At 35.2% G+C, this 17,146-nt stretch overlaps 1 protein-coding gene and 1 long non-coding RNA gene across 2 annotated transcripts in view; one reads left to right on the forward strand and one right to left on the reverse strand.

The window, feature by feature from the left end:
• Positions 1 to 17,146, reverse strand: part of LOC141379995 (uncharacterized) — a 26,285-nt gene continuing 9,139 nt past the window's right edge. Inside the window, exon 2 of the long non-coding RNA XR_015520107.1 lies at positions 1 to 46. This is a non-coding gene — a long non-coding RNA (uncharacterized LOC141379995). The remainder of the gene's footprint in view (positions 47 to 17,146) is intronic.
• The window catches only part of ell2 (elongation factor for RNA polymerase II 2), a 25,861-nt gene continuing 11,203 nt past the window's right edge, over positions 2,489 to 17,146 (forward strand). The window contains exons 1-5 of the mRNA NM_001083812.2: positions 2,489 to 2,677; positions 7,642 to 7,689; positions 12,411 to 12,532; positions 12,619 to 12,782; positions 15,653 to 15,909. Coding sequence (NP_001077281.2) covers positions 2,546 to 2,677; positions 7,642 to 7,689; positions 12,411 to 12,532; positions 12,619 to 12,782; positions 15,653 to 15,909 — 723 coding nt within the window. The 5' untranslated portion in view covers positions 2,489 to 2,545. The remainder of the gene's footprint in view (positions 2,678 to 7,641; positions 7,690 to 12,410; positions 12,533 to 12,618; positions 12,783 to 15,652; positions 15,910 to 17,146) is intronic.

Below are 17,146 nucleotides of genomic sequence, written 5' to 3' on the forward strand. Positions count from 1 at the left end.
GATAAATATTGCGATTTATATACAATTTCACCAGATGACTTGAAAACTGCTAATTAAAAAGAACTTATTTATTCAGGTTGATTGAAATGATTTAGTAGGGAAATTAATCATTCAATAAAAATGATCAAAAATAAATTAAAAGCAAAGATAACAGTGAAATAAACAGTGATTTATTGTTTTCCTGGGCAGTCAAATAGTATTTAGGCACAGAATTTGAATAATCAAATGTAAAATAACACTAAAAAAATTATTTTATAAAAAATTCGATAAAATTATGCTTTATTCAAGTTCAAAATGGTAAAATTTCTTGTGCCTGAATACTTTGAACGCTGATGTGCAAATGAAAAACCTTCACTCCACTTTGCTTCAACTCTCCAATAACTTTGCAAGGCTTGGTTTTCAGCTGGAATACAAATAATGCAATAGTTTGTCACACCTACATGTAAAAATGCAGAGGCATATATCAATCATGTCTGCAAACTGTGGTTTTCTTGTTTAACTTGTTCCTGCAGATCACCGTATTACTGTGATGAAACCATGGACCGACCATGACTCAGGATGACCCTGATGCAACTGGCTGATGACTGCAGTCTGTCACTGTGTACAAACACTGAGACATGTACAGTAATACATGTGCAGGCTGGATCCAACCACTTGTCTGACATCTCTATGCTAGTGTATACCAAGGTGAAGACTGGGAGGGGTAATGACAGCTGGCAAATCAAGTTTTAGCAATGGTGAAGAAAACACTCCTTTTGAGCAAGGTAAAGCTGGACGCAAGTAATTAACACAATTTGTTTAATAATCCTTTGAATTACAGGAAGGGCACAGGAGACAAAGCAGGAATAGCAGCCAGAGTAAATTACAAGAATAATAGTTTGTTTAATAAACGGTGTAATTCAGATACTGCTGAAGTAAAGTATAATATAAACTACACACTGCAACTTAAATGCAAAAGTGTTAAGTGAACACTTATTTATTTCAGAATCTATACTGTGCTCCGCTTTCCCCCACAGCCCACAGACATGCACTATGTGAATTAAATAAACGAAATTGGCTGTAATGCATGTGTGTAAATGTGAGAGTGTTTGGGTGTTTCCCAGTGCTGGGTTGCAGCTGGAAGGGCATCTGCTGTGTAAAATATATCCTGGATAATATGGCGGTTCATTCCGCTGCTGTTACTCCAGATTATATGGGACAAGCCCGAAGGAAAATAAATTGATTAATTTTACTTTCATGAAGTTTGTGTCTTTTTAAATATATTTTGCTTAGTGGTAAACATGTTTTGCACTAATTACCCTATTTTTTAAATGTAGAATTTCAAGTTAAACTTATTAAATCTCAATTAGTAGCCAAGGAAACATTTGTTATATTTTAAATTTTTTTTGATGCAATTGTAAACAAATATACAATTCTAAAAGAGATAATTCACCTAAAAATGTCAATTTACTCATTTTACTTGTGTGTTTTAATATTATATATTTTTAGTAATTTTATTATTTCAACTTAAACTTATCCTATCTCAATTAGAGGCCAAAGCAACTTTTGTAATATTAATAACATTTTTGATGCAAGCATAAGTAAATATACAATACTTATCCTGCTAAAAAACCATGTGGTACTCACTGCAGAGCCAAACTAGTCTAGGCTGGTTAGCTGGTTTTAGCTGGTCTGCGTTTAGTCCCAGTCTGCGTTTAGAGGGGTTTGGACAATTCCAGGCTGATTTCCAGCCATTTCCAGTCTGGTCAGCTAAAACCAGCTTGACCAGCTTAGCCAGGCTGGCAACCAAGTCAGAAATGTCCAGCTTAAACCAGGCTGGTCAAGATGGTTTTAGTTGGTCCAGACCAGACTGGAAATGACCAAAACCCCTTTAAAACCAGGCTGGCCAACCAACTGAAACCAGTCAACCAGCTTACGCTGGTTTAAGCTGTTTTTATTAGCTAAGTAAAGGGACAGTTCACCTAAAAATGAAAATGTTCTCATCATTTACTCATCATTTACTCACCCTAATGTAGTTCCAAACCTGTATGAGTTTTTTTATTTTATTTCTGCTGAACACAAAAGTAAATATTCTGAATAATTTTACAAACTGTTTAAAACGTACTTCTACAGTAAAAACAAATGCTAAGGAAGTCAACGGTTACTAGTTTTCAACATTTTTCTAAATAACTTCCAATAGAAGAAACTAATCTTCAAGTGAAACTGACACAGTAAACCAATAAACAGATGGTCATGATTATTGAACCATAATCAATTAATTAAAACCCATATCAACAAATTGATCAATATATCTATCAATAATTGAAACTTTTAAAAACTTATTTCTTTCGTTTAGATCAACGCAACACACTATAAAATCTAAAGCCAAACATTTGAACCTAGGCTACAATAGTATTACAGAGAGAAAAAGACCCGGCTAGTCTCCTAACTTTCTACCAGTAGCAGAAAGGACTTATTTGTGTTCAGTCCCTCCCTCTGTCCGCATTAGAGAGAGAGAGAGAGTTTGCACGTATGTCAGAGGGACTATGGTGGAGGGCTGGTGAAGATGATGGCAGCTCTCTGCGAGGATGGCACATATGGACTCAATTGTGGCCGCAAGAGCGACAAAATATCAGTTTTACATGTCAAATTGACAGAATCAGCCTTTAAAGCGCTAGAAAGCTACCAAAACTGTAAGGTGAGTGATGGGAAACTTACAGTTTTATAGAGAGATAGGAAAAGCGACAGCTTGCTCGGCCAAAAAAAAAGGTCGAATAATGATTTATTGCTCTTCAGATAATGCAAATTCTCTTAAAAACTTGATAAAGGTTCTCAGTTGGTTAATGTCCTACTGGAATTGATAGAAAGTTGTTTTTTTATATAAAGAAAACTGGACAGTATGGTTAGAACATTATGCCAACACACCATTACTTGCTATGAATTCTCTCCCTGTAATTTTAACCCTAATAGACACGCATGTTTAATTTTTAACATTTTAAAAACCCGAGGGATCGCAAGAGCTTTTATTAGCCGGGCTAAAGCGAAATTATTTTGTTATTTTTCTGTTTTACTGTTTTATCTTCGACGATCCGCTACAATGCTAATGATTAGAGAAAACTTTCTCTACAGACGAATATCGTCGACTGTGCTTCCTGTCATTTCGACATTTTAATCATTTCAGTTAGCTGACAGACTCATTAAACACAATTTTCCGTGTAACGTAAGAAAAAGTCTTCCGGATACACGAAAATTAAAGTTTGCTGAGCTAGCTGATAGCATGGCTAATGTTACTAGCTGGCAGACCTCCAACAGTGGTTAAGTTCATAAGTGTGGCGATATGTTTGTCTTTTGTTGTATTTTCATCACTCTTTATCCAAATAAACATGTTTTAGATTAGCAAAATATCAAAAAACGTGTTAGTTTGTCTAATTAACGGCTAAATATGGTTACTCTGTTAGCTAGTTAGCTTAGAGGACTCACACCTGAGGAGTTTAATGTGCTTTATTAAGATAAACTAAAGTTTTATGTCATAATCGCCTTTTATCATGTGCTAAGCATCTATAGTGATCTTAAAATAAAGTTGAAGGATTTTATTATTGTGCAAAAAGGAGATTTTTTTATTCTGATGTATGCTCTGTGAGTAAGTGGGGGAATTACCCATTACTTTTTCTTACACAGTTTTAATAGTGCACTAATCATCCTCCATCTTCATGTAGTTTTGATAAACTTTTTGACCACAGTGGACGTGTGTGATCATTTCTATTCAGGTCATTCAAGCCATCGGTGGTACAATTTGTGAGTCATATTTGTAAAAGTGTTATGAATATATGAAAAAGAAGAGGAAATTGATAAAACAGAAAAGACCTTCTGGACATTTCTATCATTTCAAAAGCCTGAAAGAGTTTCTATTGGCTTACTAGGAGAAATCAGGCAGCTTCAATGAAGAGCTGCATTGTCTGGATTTTTTTAAAGCTCTACGCTGCTCAAAGTGCTTACGAGGCAGTGTTTGACTTAAAGCTACAGCTGGCCCGTTGTAAAAAAGAAGAAAAAAAAACTGTTCACCGGGTTCATAGAGATGGTTCGTTCTATCCCACAAGGCCAAATCCTGATTAATATTTAGGCCCAAGATTTGATATGGGTTGTGTATGGTTGGACGGTCACCAACCCATTTATTTTAAACAAATATTACTCTCAAAAGAGTGAAGTTGGACCTTGAGGCCTGTTTAACACTAAATTTAGCTTAGTAATCCATCGAGTTCCTGGCTGCTTTACACTGGCACTGTTTGCCTTTGTTGATTAGGACTTGCAGTTTGGTTGACAGTCAAAATGTTACAACACACCATCGGGAAGGCCATCTGAACGAGTCTTAAGCTCAGGGTTCACAAACAAAGCTCATGCCATTCAGTTGATATTATCTAGCACTGCTATGGTATTTATCATATTTAAAATTAGATTTTAATTTTTAGCTTGATTTGAATTTAGTGATAGTTTTAGCCATTTTTTATGCATTCTGGATTTTTTTAAAATTACTTTTTACTACTTTTAATTTACTAATTTATCTACTTAATTGTATACCTCAGCATAAACCTTATTGATGCTATTCAAATTCAAATGTAAGTACTTGTATTTTTATACACTTGTAATTGTAATTTGTAATTTTATACACATTTTTTAAATATAAACATTTTGGAGATTTTTAGTTTCTCAGGTAATTTTACCTCAGTTGCCAAAGTAGTAATCTCTCCTCTTTAGGTTTTTAATCCAGTATTTTTATTGTATTTCACATTTATCTTAGTGAACTAAAACTATTCAAATCTTAAACTGTTTAATTGAGATTAAATTACAAACCATTAATTAATCTTAAAATACTATACCAGCTAAAGTATCACAATACCAAGTATTATTGCAATACTGTAATTTAAAACTTCAATTATAAAGAAAATTGTCAAATACTGTATTTTGTTATAATAGGCCTACTTGAATGTAAAACATAATGCCCTTAAGGCAAAAAGTATTATTTGCTCCCCATTTCACCTTAAATTTGTCCTTTTTGTTGGTTTTGTAGATAACTGACCAACTAAAATACATTTTAAAAAGATACTAATTATACCAATTGAAATTTGTTACAAAAGAGCATTTTTTTTTCAACAAATTTAGGCTATATTATGTTAAATTTAGGCTATATGAAGTGGTCAATTTTTTTTTAATGTTTCCCTTTTCTATTTTGGCTTTTTCATCCAATTTTTTTTTCTTTCATATCAGGTAATAATAATTAATTGATTAATTAGTTATTCAAATTTTCACTTTGAGCCGTTCTTTTAAAGAGATTGCCATGTTCGCTACTAAATCATATTAACAGGAACAGAAGTAAACTGATTCAGATGTGTGTTCAAATTGAAGCGTTAGGAAACGTGCAATAGGCTACCATAAAAGGCACAAATTCGACAGTTTTGCAACCTTAAAGTGCTCTACAGACTATTCAAATAAAATGGTTTATTGTTGCACAAATGTGTGCGTATTTTAGTGACTTTTCCACATGCAACATTATCTATTGTAGATAAACCATTAATGACGATATACTACCGTTTACAAACTACAGTGGCACCACCAGTATTTTGGAGCTATAGTATCGCGATACTACCATAGGGCCGGTAAACCACGCAACCCTAAATAAAAAGTAGAGCTAGAACTATTAAAAATGTTAAATAAATACCAAAGGCATAAAAACAATTCTGAACGTTACACTAAACTTAAAAGTAACTGAAATTATTTATTTAAAAAAAATTATAAAATAAATATATAAATAAAGTGTAAGTTTAGTGTAACGTTCCGATGTCTTCAATTATGTTGGCCTTTGGTATTTGTTACATTTTTAATAGTTCTAGCTGTATTTTCTTTTGGTTATCATAATTTAGTACCCAACAAACTCGTTTTATCTCAATTATTTTATTTTTCAAGCAAAGCACATGTCATTCAGTTGATGTTATCCAGCATGTGAGTGTTTCAATGAGAAAATATTTAAGTACTACGGAGGGTACTGTGTATTAAGTGTCACTTTGGTGTCAAGAATGTAGTGCATGTAATGTAGTGAAGGCTTAGTGTCCTCCTATATTAATCAGATAGGAGTAAGAGATTACTGCTTCATCCATACCATACCTTGTCTAGCTTTGCAAAATAGATACAACTCTTAAAAAAACAAAACATTGAATGTCGGAAATCAGCTTGATTCACTGACCAATGTTTGGTATTTACAGTGTGTTAGCACATGTTGTCATGTTCCAGATCAGTTTGTCTTCCAGCTACTGTTCTTAGCTGAGCTCATGGTTAATCATTATTCATCTCTCGGCAATGAGACAAGACAGTTAGGGCAGAGACTGGGAATGCGTGAACCTCAGCGATGATCCTGGAGCCAAGCCTTATTACTTGCATGGCTTAAATGTTGATAATAGATCTTTAATTGTCTGTAGATTCATTTGATTCGCTAAAGCTGCTCATCTAAACAGTCTGTTTAATTATTAGCGGATTAGACCGCAGGTTTTGTGTTTCACTTCAATCGGTGATCTGATGTGCCTGAGTTGTTCAAAATAGCATGACAATATGCAAATTTCTTAACTTGTATAATGTTGAGTGTATATGGTTAAACTAAAGGTTGCAGTAAACTGTTTGCATTTAGCATTGTCTGTCTCAACACAGATGTACAACCGTTTTTAAGAATTGGGAGCCGCTGGTTTAGACTTCCAAATCATCAGAAGACTTAATCGTCGTTCTTCGTCCTCCTGTGTAATGTGATCTGATCTAGTCTGTGCACAAGTGTGCTTGGGGGGTGGGGGGCTTGTGAAACTTATCTGGTTAAACAAGCCTATGCAGATGGACGAGGCTTCGGGCAGTATTTGAATATAACTGGAGGTGTATGGTTGAAGGAAAGTGAAGAGTTTAATGTCTGTATGTGTGTTTAAAGCACAGAATATATTGTGTTTAGTATGTACTGTTTATAATGATGGTTGATAGTGTTTCCAGTTTCAGCGGAAGTAGAAGGTCAGTTTGAGTGCATTGCATGTTGAGATGAGGTATTCCTTGTAATGTGGTCTAGTTTAAACTGAACATTTTACTAAAAGCAGTCCTTCTGTTATTCTGTGCATGACAAAAAGGTGCATACTTTATTTGTTAACATAATGCATGTTAAAAAAAGCAGTGACTAGCATGCAGCATGTGCATAGACAGAAAATTGTATCTGTATTTTCGGGTATAGTCATTAATAAAGCCTTATATCTTTGTCTTTAAATCTTAAATTAAAATAAGTCAATAAAAAAATACTAAAGTCACCATTAAGTTTGATCAAGCCTCAGTTAAAAAATGTATTTAAACACAAATTCAATTGCTTCATTCAAAATTGCTGCTTCATTTAGAAACAAAGATTGTCTTATGAATCGTTTGTTAAAATATTAACTCAAATGATTTATTCATTTAGGAACTTGTTTGTTGAACTGTTGTTTAAGACCTTCACATTGTTGTTTGCTCTTAAATTCATATTTTTTGGGAAAAACTCTTGTTTGTATGATAATAATGATCTATGTCAAAACTTGTCATACCATGATTTTGTGCTTGATATACTTCTTAGCCGTATGTGGTTATGTTGACATTTGAATATTTCATCTTTTGCAGAATGCACCGTCCACACAGGCGACGATACGATTTCAGGGTCTTCAAGGGGTAAGTTCAGTTCATGTTAAATTGTAAAAACTCATCTAATTGCAGTATACATGAAGATAGCCGAAGAAGCTTACATGGTGTTAAACAAACATTCAAACACCTTATGTTGAAATGAGTTTTGCAGCATCATCGGTGTCATCCACAACTGAAGAGTGCGAGTTACTCATCAAAGCACTCTATAATTATGAACCTGGTGTCTTAATAGAGAGTCTACAGCCTTCTGTGGTCTTACTGGGCGGCATTTCACTTTTCCCCTGTGATAGCGGCCATTTAACCTCTGACCCTGTGCACCATGCTGTAGTTTGCGTCAGACACTGTGTTACTATAAATACTGGGTGGACGAGTAAGGTTCCTGTTTTACACTCATAAATATTCTCTCTAAAGACAGTCGTTTAACTCTTGTCTGTCCTGGAGTTGAGATGTTATTTTGAACTCCTGGGTGATCTGACAAGATCTCAAATTCTAGTTGGCTGCTTTGCCATCTTTTTAGGCAGGATCTATTAGGGCTGCTCGATTTTGGGAAAAATCATAATCATGATTATTTTGGTCATAATTGTAATCACGATTATTCAAAACGATTACTGTTAAAGTAAAAAAATTATTAGCACTCCTGAGAATTTTTTTTTTTATAAATATTTCCCAAATGATGTTTAACAGAGCAAGGAATTTTAACAGTATTTCCTCTAATATTTTTTCTTCTGGAAAGAGGCTTTTTTTCATTTTGGCAAGAAATAAAAGGAGGTTTAAATATTTTGAAACCCATTTTTAAGTCTATAATATTAGCCCCCTTAAGCAATATATTTTTTGATTGTCTGCAGAAGAAACTACTGTTATACAATGACTTGCCTAATTACACTAATTACGTCTTTGAATCTGAATGCTTGTATTTTGAAAAATATCTAGTTAAATATTATGTGCTGTCATCATAGCAAAGATAAAAAGAAATCAGTTATTAGAAACGAGTTATTAAAACCATTATGTTCAGAAATCTTCTTTCCATTAAACAGAAATTGGGGAGAAAAGGGCTGCTAATATTCAGGAGGGCTAATAATTCAACTGCATATACACAGTTATTTTCCTCCCTGCAAAGGAAAGAGAAATAAATACAATAGAATATGTAAAATATTAAACAAACTGTGTTTTAAGCGTCCTTACAGTATGAAAAACACTTTAGCCGCAGCAGTCCTTCATTCAAGAGCAGAGAGGCATGTTCTCCATTTATTGTTTGATTAATAATCATAAAAAACAGGAGGCAGAAGGATTATCGCGTGCTGTCTCTTTAATGGTTTCTCTTTCGCATGTCTTTTGATTCTCAACTCGTTTGTTTATTACACAAATGAGGGTTAATATGAATAATCACCAAACACCGCGTTTTGACGCCTATTTGACCATTAAAGCGCTCACGTTAAGATTACTTTAGATGTGGCGCTCTGCTCGTCTCAGTGTGCGTGTGAGACCGAATGCTGACCTCATGCTTCCGTTGTGACTTTTGTGTGCGCTCCACACATGCGCACAGGATCATGTGGTCTTTCGTTCTTTTAAGAGCAACACGTGTACAATTGGAAAGAAGGCGGTTTATGATGGAATAATCGTTTATCTCGATTAATGGTTTTTCTTAATCGTTAGAAGCCAAAATCGAAATCGGATTTTCGATTAATTGCACAGCCCTAGGATCTATTAATAGTGCTGGATCATTGTATGTGATTATTTTCAGTTCTCTTTACTGTCTTAAGTTTGTATTCAAGCATCGGAACAATAAGTGTAATACAGCCTTATATTTTTCTTTCTACATTAGAATGTGTTGTGATAAATGTTATGCTGTAAAAGGCGATTAGTTGACTTTGAATAAGTAAACACTGCCTTAAAATGTTTAAGTAAATAAACTGTGCATAATTATTAACATTAAGTTAATTGAACTTAATAGTTTTAACTTGGAACCGAAGCACATCACATTTTTTAAGTAAGATCAATATTTAAGGCAGTGGGTTTACCCCCTTTAATTAATTGCATTTTACAGTGTTTCAGAGATTTGACTTTTATTGGCTTTTTTATATACAGAAAGCTGAAATGTCACTAAAATGTTGGTCATGGTAAATACCATTAAGTGTAACAGTCTTAGTTTTTAAAAATATATTAATTTAATTTAAACATTAATTGAACTGATTCATTCTAAACCGCTGGTTCATTTAGAAACAAAGCACGTAATTGTGTAATGAATTTTACCCAAATGAGAATGGTCAGGCATGTTTACAACATTAATCAGTTAAATATTAAACTAGTAGGTAGGGTTGCCATAATACTGGAATTCGGTACCAATCGATACTGAAGTTTAAAAAACGTCCATTTCCCGCTGACGTTTGATCGCTAGTGAGCACGTTCTTAAACAGCACGGATTTGCCATTGGGTTCATGTGCTCAACAGAAATTACTGTGATTTGGCCGTGAAGGTCATGAGTTCACCGAACTCACTGCTGTTTACTGAGTGTGACCACAAATACAGGCACACTGGAGTGTTTCAAAGTCGCGTCAATCAGCTGGTTTATCTATAAGCTGACATGAGAGCGATCCACTGATGAATCGCTGCTTTAAAACTTTACAGTGTTTCTGTATCTGTTGTTACACTTGGTATACAGCGGTAAATTTGGTGAACTGATCAGCTTCACGGCCAATCACAGGCATTTCTTTTTAGCACGTGAACAAAACGGCAAATCAGCGATTTTTAAGAATGTGCTCCGATGCACTTAAGTCAGCAGAAAATTTCAATATTGAATTCCAGTATCGTGCAACCCTAGTAGTTGGTGTTAGCAATTTGCCTGCAAGTATGTTCTAAATGATATACAATTTTAGTTTTGGCATCTCAACTAAAACTCGTGTTTAAATTTGATTGTACCTGTTTTAATAGTTTCAGACTGACAATATTAGTGTTAAGTAATTGGGCTGAACCAATTTTGACGATAAATACTTTTGTTCAGTGAGTAACTAGATTTATTTTACCTCTAGTTAGGGCTGGATGATTTAATTGAAAAGTAATCAACATTTAGAACCTAAAATTGTCCAGGTCATTTTTTTTCTCCAATTACTTTACCTACTGCGTGTGGAGTTCTGTTACCCCACTCTGTTAAGGCTGATTTATATTTCTGCGTCGAATGCATGGGTATGGTCTGGCGCAGCCTTTGCGTGGTCTCATACCCGAAAAGATCTCGAAAAATGCAACTACACGTTCGCACTGTTGACGATAATTGGATTGGAAGCTGCGCCAGATATGCTTTGAAATGGCATATTTTCTATTACAATAAAATTATTATTTACATTAAAATATTTGTTTACGGAAGATGCAAGAAATCCACTGTTTAAAATATTATTTGCAGGATGTACAAGAGTTATTAATTTATAAGACATCCTGCTTTCTACTTTTGAAAACATAAAAAATGTATTTTGTTTCCAAAAGTGCAAGTTATTTTTACTTTTTTTATTAAAAAAAGTGACTGTTTTAGGCAATGTGTGTTTTAATTTCAGATGTTTAACGCTTATGTTCAATAATTAATCAATCATAAATAGTAGATAGTGTGTGTGTGTGTGTGTGTGTGTGTGTGTGTGTGTGTGTTTCTTTCAACTATTTTAATCAAGAAATGCACCCTTTATTTAAAAGTCTCTCGCATGTTATATGAGCATATTTACTGTACAAAATCTGTCAGTGAACTGAGAGGGCAAAATAATGTAACAGCGTTTCCTCTAGGATTTTTTCCAGCTGTGGTGGCAGGCCTTTTTTTTATTTTTTATTTATTTATTTTTTTATATATATAAACACCGATCTATCAACTACTTGTGGCGTTCTTTTTTATTATTTAAAAAAAAAAAATTTAACACCGATCTATCAACTACTTGTGGCGTTATTTCAATGACCAATGTCGTGAGCGCAGTATTAGAAGTCGAGATTGCATTTATGCAATAGCCTACAAGCATGCAAATCTCTTTGCTTGCGTGCCGATTTCCTCTGCTTGTGCACAAAACTTCTTGCAAGCTCCCTTATATAAGTTGCTCAAGTGCAGATCTTCTTGTGCGCTCTCAAATAAACGCAGCTGAAGAGCGATTTAGTGCATTTATGTAACAAGTATGTCTCCAGCATTTGCTAGATTTGCTAGGAATATATATGAATGTCTCCAATAGACCTACAGGGCGGTATTAATGCGTCCTGAAGTAAAGCGAAACGGCTATACGTCGTGTTTGCTAGCATCACGCACCAGTCAGTCAGCACGTAACCTTAAAAGGTTAAACAAATGACGCACAGCACTACTACGGTTACAGAAAAGTTTGCGCTGTTATAATTCACTTACCCTATAATACGTTTTGGTGCAATTATTACCCGCTATTAAAAAAACTAAATATTTTGAATGAGAAGCTGAAATGTAGCCGTGGCAGAATGAATTTTGGCATGGCACCCCGCCATGGAAGAATGAATGCAGCGGAAACCATGTGTAAATAAACAAATAACATAATCGGTCATTAATCTTAATCGCGTTAAAATGTTCAATTAATCGAGTTTTTTTTTTTTTGTTTTTTTAGGCCAAATCGTCCAGTCCTACCTCTGATCCTCTAAAGATGTTTTAAATGATTGTCTATGCAGCCCTCTTGTGTTTTAATATCTTTAGTTTTTAATGATACCAAATAATTAGAGTAGAATTTGATTGTAATTTAGAGTTTGTTTTATCTTCACCCCTTCAGCGCATTAAAATTCCAACCACAGAGGCTTCCGATGGCTCTCATAACTTCAACTTTTATCTGTCCAACTTTGGCAAAGACAATCCTCAAGGAAGCTTCGAGTGTATCCACCAGTACATATCTAGGTAAGCGCTGATTTTAATGACTTGTGTGTCAAAAGCACTGTTCGGTTTGCTGTTGTTTCTCATTTTGAATCACTTGTGCCTGTTAGCTCTGGGATCCCCCATTTGTCTTCGCTTGGAACGATTCAAGACAAAATCACAGTATGCGCCACCAATGATTCCTATCAGGTGACCAAAGAGCGTGTGACCAAAGCAGAGGAGGACAAAAGCAAGAACAGCACCAAATTCATCAAACCCGGAGGACCGTTCCGAGGTTTGATATTATTGCAGAGTATTAAAAATTTGTCATGTGAATCAATTAAGTGGCCACAACTGCAAATGTAAAAAAAGTCCAAAGGGTTTTATGATTACATTTTAATTTAGCATTTCAAATATTTCTGGCTAGCCTCTCAGTTGAATCATTACTGTCATTAAAAAAAATCCGTCTACACACCTGATGGTTATCTACAGAGGATGGGGTTTTCTTTACAGTTTCTGTTTTCGTTTCCGTTTTAAATCCAATGTAGTACAACATTAAACAGGTTTGCTCATTACCAGATTGAAATTGACTAATAAAAGCATAGTTTTGTGATTGTCATGTAGCTCTCCTCAATTTTTACATGTGCTGCGTCCCAATTCACATACTTATAATACGCTCTAAACTATACACTTTTTTTGTAAAGTATATACATTTAAGTGTGTAACTGAGGAGTATGCAAGCTTCATTGTGTTTGCTTGTTACATCCCCTTTCAATTATCTCCACACATCATCCGCATTTCTTTCATATTTAATTACCTACATTATTGGAGAAGCAGAAGAAGGATAATCTGCCGTTCGCAAGTCTTTCATGCAGAGAAATCTCCTCAGGTCTTTGAGTAATTATGCATTCAGAAGTTAATGTCCAAACATCTTGATGTATGTTCACGTTATTGCAAATAAAATATAACACTGAAAATGTGGTTTAAATATGTTCAACGTGGCTAGATATTGATTAAAAGTCATTCAAACTTTACCAAAGCCTCTCTACTTGATGGTTGGTCTCGCATGTCTGCCATGTTTGTTGTTTGTTTACACTTTTCATCCACAATTGCAGTTCTAATCAATTTCACATCTAACGTGCAATGTATTGTGGGCAATATTAGCGATTAGAGTATGGATGCTTCTACACTTTGAATATTTACCGGAAATAGGAAGCCATCCGGGTACCATACTCTTTTCAACATGCTTTGGTTTGGGACATACTAATTCTATTTTCAAATACTATTTAGCATGGATCGTATGGAAATTGGGACGCAGCAATAGACTTGTAATGCTTGACCAGTTCAGTTGTCTCCGCACACATAGCCATGCGCGTTAAACCAATTGGGAGCTTTACGGGGAATGATGTAAGGATTAGGGTCAAGAGAAAAAGCAAGTAAAAGTTCATCCCATTTATCTTACGTGGCTAAGTCGTGGTGCACCAATGTCTCTGAGATTACTGATTTGTCCTACATAGAGTTTACTGTGAAGTTGAAACTGACAGACTGAATCTTTCAAGTCTTGTAAGGCTATTTTCACCTGCTCGGGTTGTTAAATGAAACCAGCGGTATTTGGCTTTTTAAAACTGCACAGTGGAGATGACGCCACCACTCAAGAGACCGTGTTATCTCATCTTTTAAAGAAAGGTATCATCATTTTAGGAAAAAAGAACCACCCTTGAGGGAGTCTTTAACTAACACTCAAATGCAGCTCATTATGTTTCACCCCTGCCAGACAAAACCTGTCTCTCAGCACCTGTTCAGCTGTCATTCCCCTTTGGGAGCCCCCCCCTGTTCTCCGGACCACAGCTGGCTTCCACTGCAAAACTGGAAAAGTCAGTTTCGCCTCCATCCCTTGGTGATAAGCCACAGGGGAGAACTATTTGGGGGACGTTTGCATTATACCGAGCAAAAGGAAGTGCAGGAAAAAGATCTTGTGGTTAGTGTAAGGCTCTGCAGCAGCTGGTGCTCAGGAAACTGACACACTTTACATATTTAACCTGAGATTTCACTGCGTTATCCAGAGTTGTTATGATCTTCCCTTTCTTGATTCCTCCTGGTCTGCCATACTGTGTTACGTGTTCAATGGCCAAAGCTTATTATCCACTGACGTAAGGGTTTCACCTGACTGGCAAAAGGTGAGACAGCGAAAATTTGCATTTGGATGTCGTCCAAACAAGGCACGTGTTCTGGCGAACCACAGAATGGCCTGCGAGAGGAAGACAGTTGCTACACCTTAATCTTCTAAATAGATGTTGAGGAGTTTAATAATTGCCGACTTTTGTGAGGTGCTTAAAGGGCCTCTGAAATCCTTCAAATTAGCGTTCAACAGAAGCAGGATGAGTAGCCCCCCTTTTCTTGCTATTGGCCCGCAGCATTTCATATATAGCTCGGCCAGAACTGTTGAGCTAAATCTGCTTCTGCCAGTTCATGACAGTTTCAGACTAATAGTAATGCTGAGTCTAACCATTTTCTCTCCTGATTTACTTCATACTGCCTAAAAATATTAAGAATTCTGTGTACAATTCAGGTTGTTCAAGCAGATTCTGCACACTGCCACACTTTATTCATCTCAATAGAAAGTTGATTTACACTCTATTATTCATCTGTAGTGCTCAGTGCTATTCAGTATTTAGAAAATAATAGATCAATTTGGTGCATGTGAGACTGCAAGTTTTCAATGCTAACATCTTCTAAAAGTGTTTTCTTTACATTGTGCACTTAAACAATGGCTAATAGATTATCTTAAGGCTAACATCTTGATACTAGAAAACCTATTTTTTTTTTTCATTTGTTTAATGGAAAGTGTATACATGAATGTTAGGTTTACAGATAACAAATGTCAATGTTAAAACATTTTTTACATTTTCCTAGCACAGAAATGGTGCAAGCATGTGGTTTTGTGAATCGTATAAGACACCGGTGGGAATTGTATACCATCTGGACCCTTGGTTTAGTGCTAATCCTAATCTTGCCTACTATATAGGGTGGGCTAGTGTGTGAATTAGTCTTTGAGGACTTTGAGTTACAGGTATTATACAATTAAGAAGAGAGCACTAAGAGACTTTCACACAGTGCTTATGATGTGTTTTAGTTTTGTAACCAATGAATGTCATTTTTACGCAGACAAAAAAATCCACCGAAAACCGGCCCCGTCAGCCCCCGACCCGGTTCCAGAAAGGAAACAGACCACCCCCCTCAACCCAGCCAACACCATCCGCAAGTGCCTTACCAACAACCCTGTGTCACAAAAGCCGTACCGGGACCGCGTGATTCACCTTCTTGCCCTGCGCTCCTACAAGAAACTTGAGGTTCTCGCCAGACTGCAAAGAGATGGCGTCAGCCAGAAGGACCGCAATTCTTTAGGCACTACACTACATCAGGTAAGTAAATCAGTTCTCTGAATAAAAACACAAGTTACAGTCAAGCAAATGTGGCATAATGATAAAATATCACATTAAAGAGTTTTACCTTCAGTTGAGTGAAACTTAATTCAGCACCAATAGCCAGCCTAGTGGGCAGTGAGCCAACATATAGCACTATTTTGGTTTTCCAAATTCAGGAGTTTTAGTGCGTCTTGAAGCTGGTTGCACACTGGACAAGCAGTGCAGTGCCACTCCACATCTTCAATATATTTTTAGTTTGTGCATCTTTGTCCAAATAAATTGAATTTGGCAGCATACGTACGTGTGTTTGTCAACAGTTATTACTTTCAGTTTGACGTGCCCACCACATCACAATGTAATTTGAATATAGAGTCTATTCTAAATTAATTAATTAATTAATTATATTTATTTATTTATTTATTTTATTGTTTGTGTAATTATTTTTTAATTAATATTAATTAATTAATAAATTATTTAATTATTATTAATTAATTGGTTTAATTATTATTATTATTATTATTATTATTATTATTATTAATTCATTTATTTATTATTCATTTATTTTTTATTAATTAATTTATTTATATTTTAAATTAGCACATGATACTTTAAATTCAGAAATCATTCTAAGTTGCTAATTTGCTCCATGATTACCATGTATTATTGTTGTGTGTTCAACAGTGAGTTATGTTACTTGACATTTTTGTGTAAACCTTTCTTCTTTTTTCTTTTTTTTTTTCTTTTTTTTTTAATATACATTGAGTGTTTTCATTGTTCCTTTTGACCAATCTAAAGTTCCATTGAAAGTGTTGTGTTGTATTTAAACAGAAATATTACGTTGTAATTAAGATAAGAGACTAGAAAGGTATTACTGGCATGTAACCAGCCGTGTAAGTTCTCTGAATGCAACCTGTGGCCTTACATAATCATACATATTCGATCAAGATAGGTGACAGAGACTTGAATAGATAGCATCACGTCGCAGTAGTAATTTACCCTCCAGACTCGGCACTTCTAAAGAAGCAGTTTCACGTTGTGCAAGTCATGATTTGTCACAAAGATTTACGTTCAACCCCAATTTGAATGTATAGCACGAGGCGCATTAGGCAACCATGAATTAAACCTATTAGAGTAATTATGAGCACGTGTGCTCATTCAAACGACTCCCATGCTAATGAGAACAGTGTGGTTCAGTTCAGCCAAGGGCATGATGTTTACAGTCGTTTAAAAGGCT

The sequence above is a fragment of the Danio rerio genome, chromosome 21 (genome assembly GCF_052040795.2).
Source record: "Danio rerio strain M-AB ecotype USA chromosome 21, GRCz13ab, whole genome shotgun sequence".
NCBI classification, from domain to species: domain Eukaryota; kingdom Metazoa; phylum Chordata; class Actinopteri; order Cypriniformes; family Danionidae; genus Danio; species Danio rerio.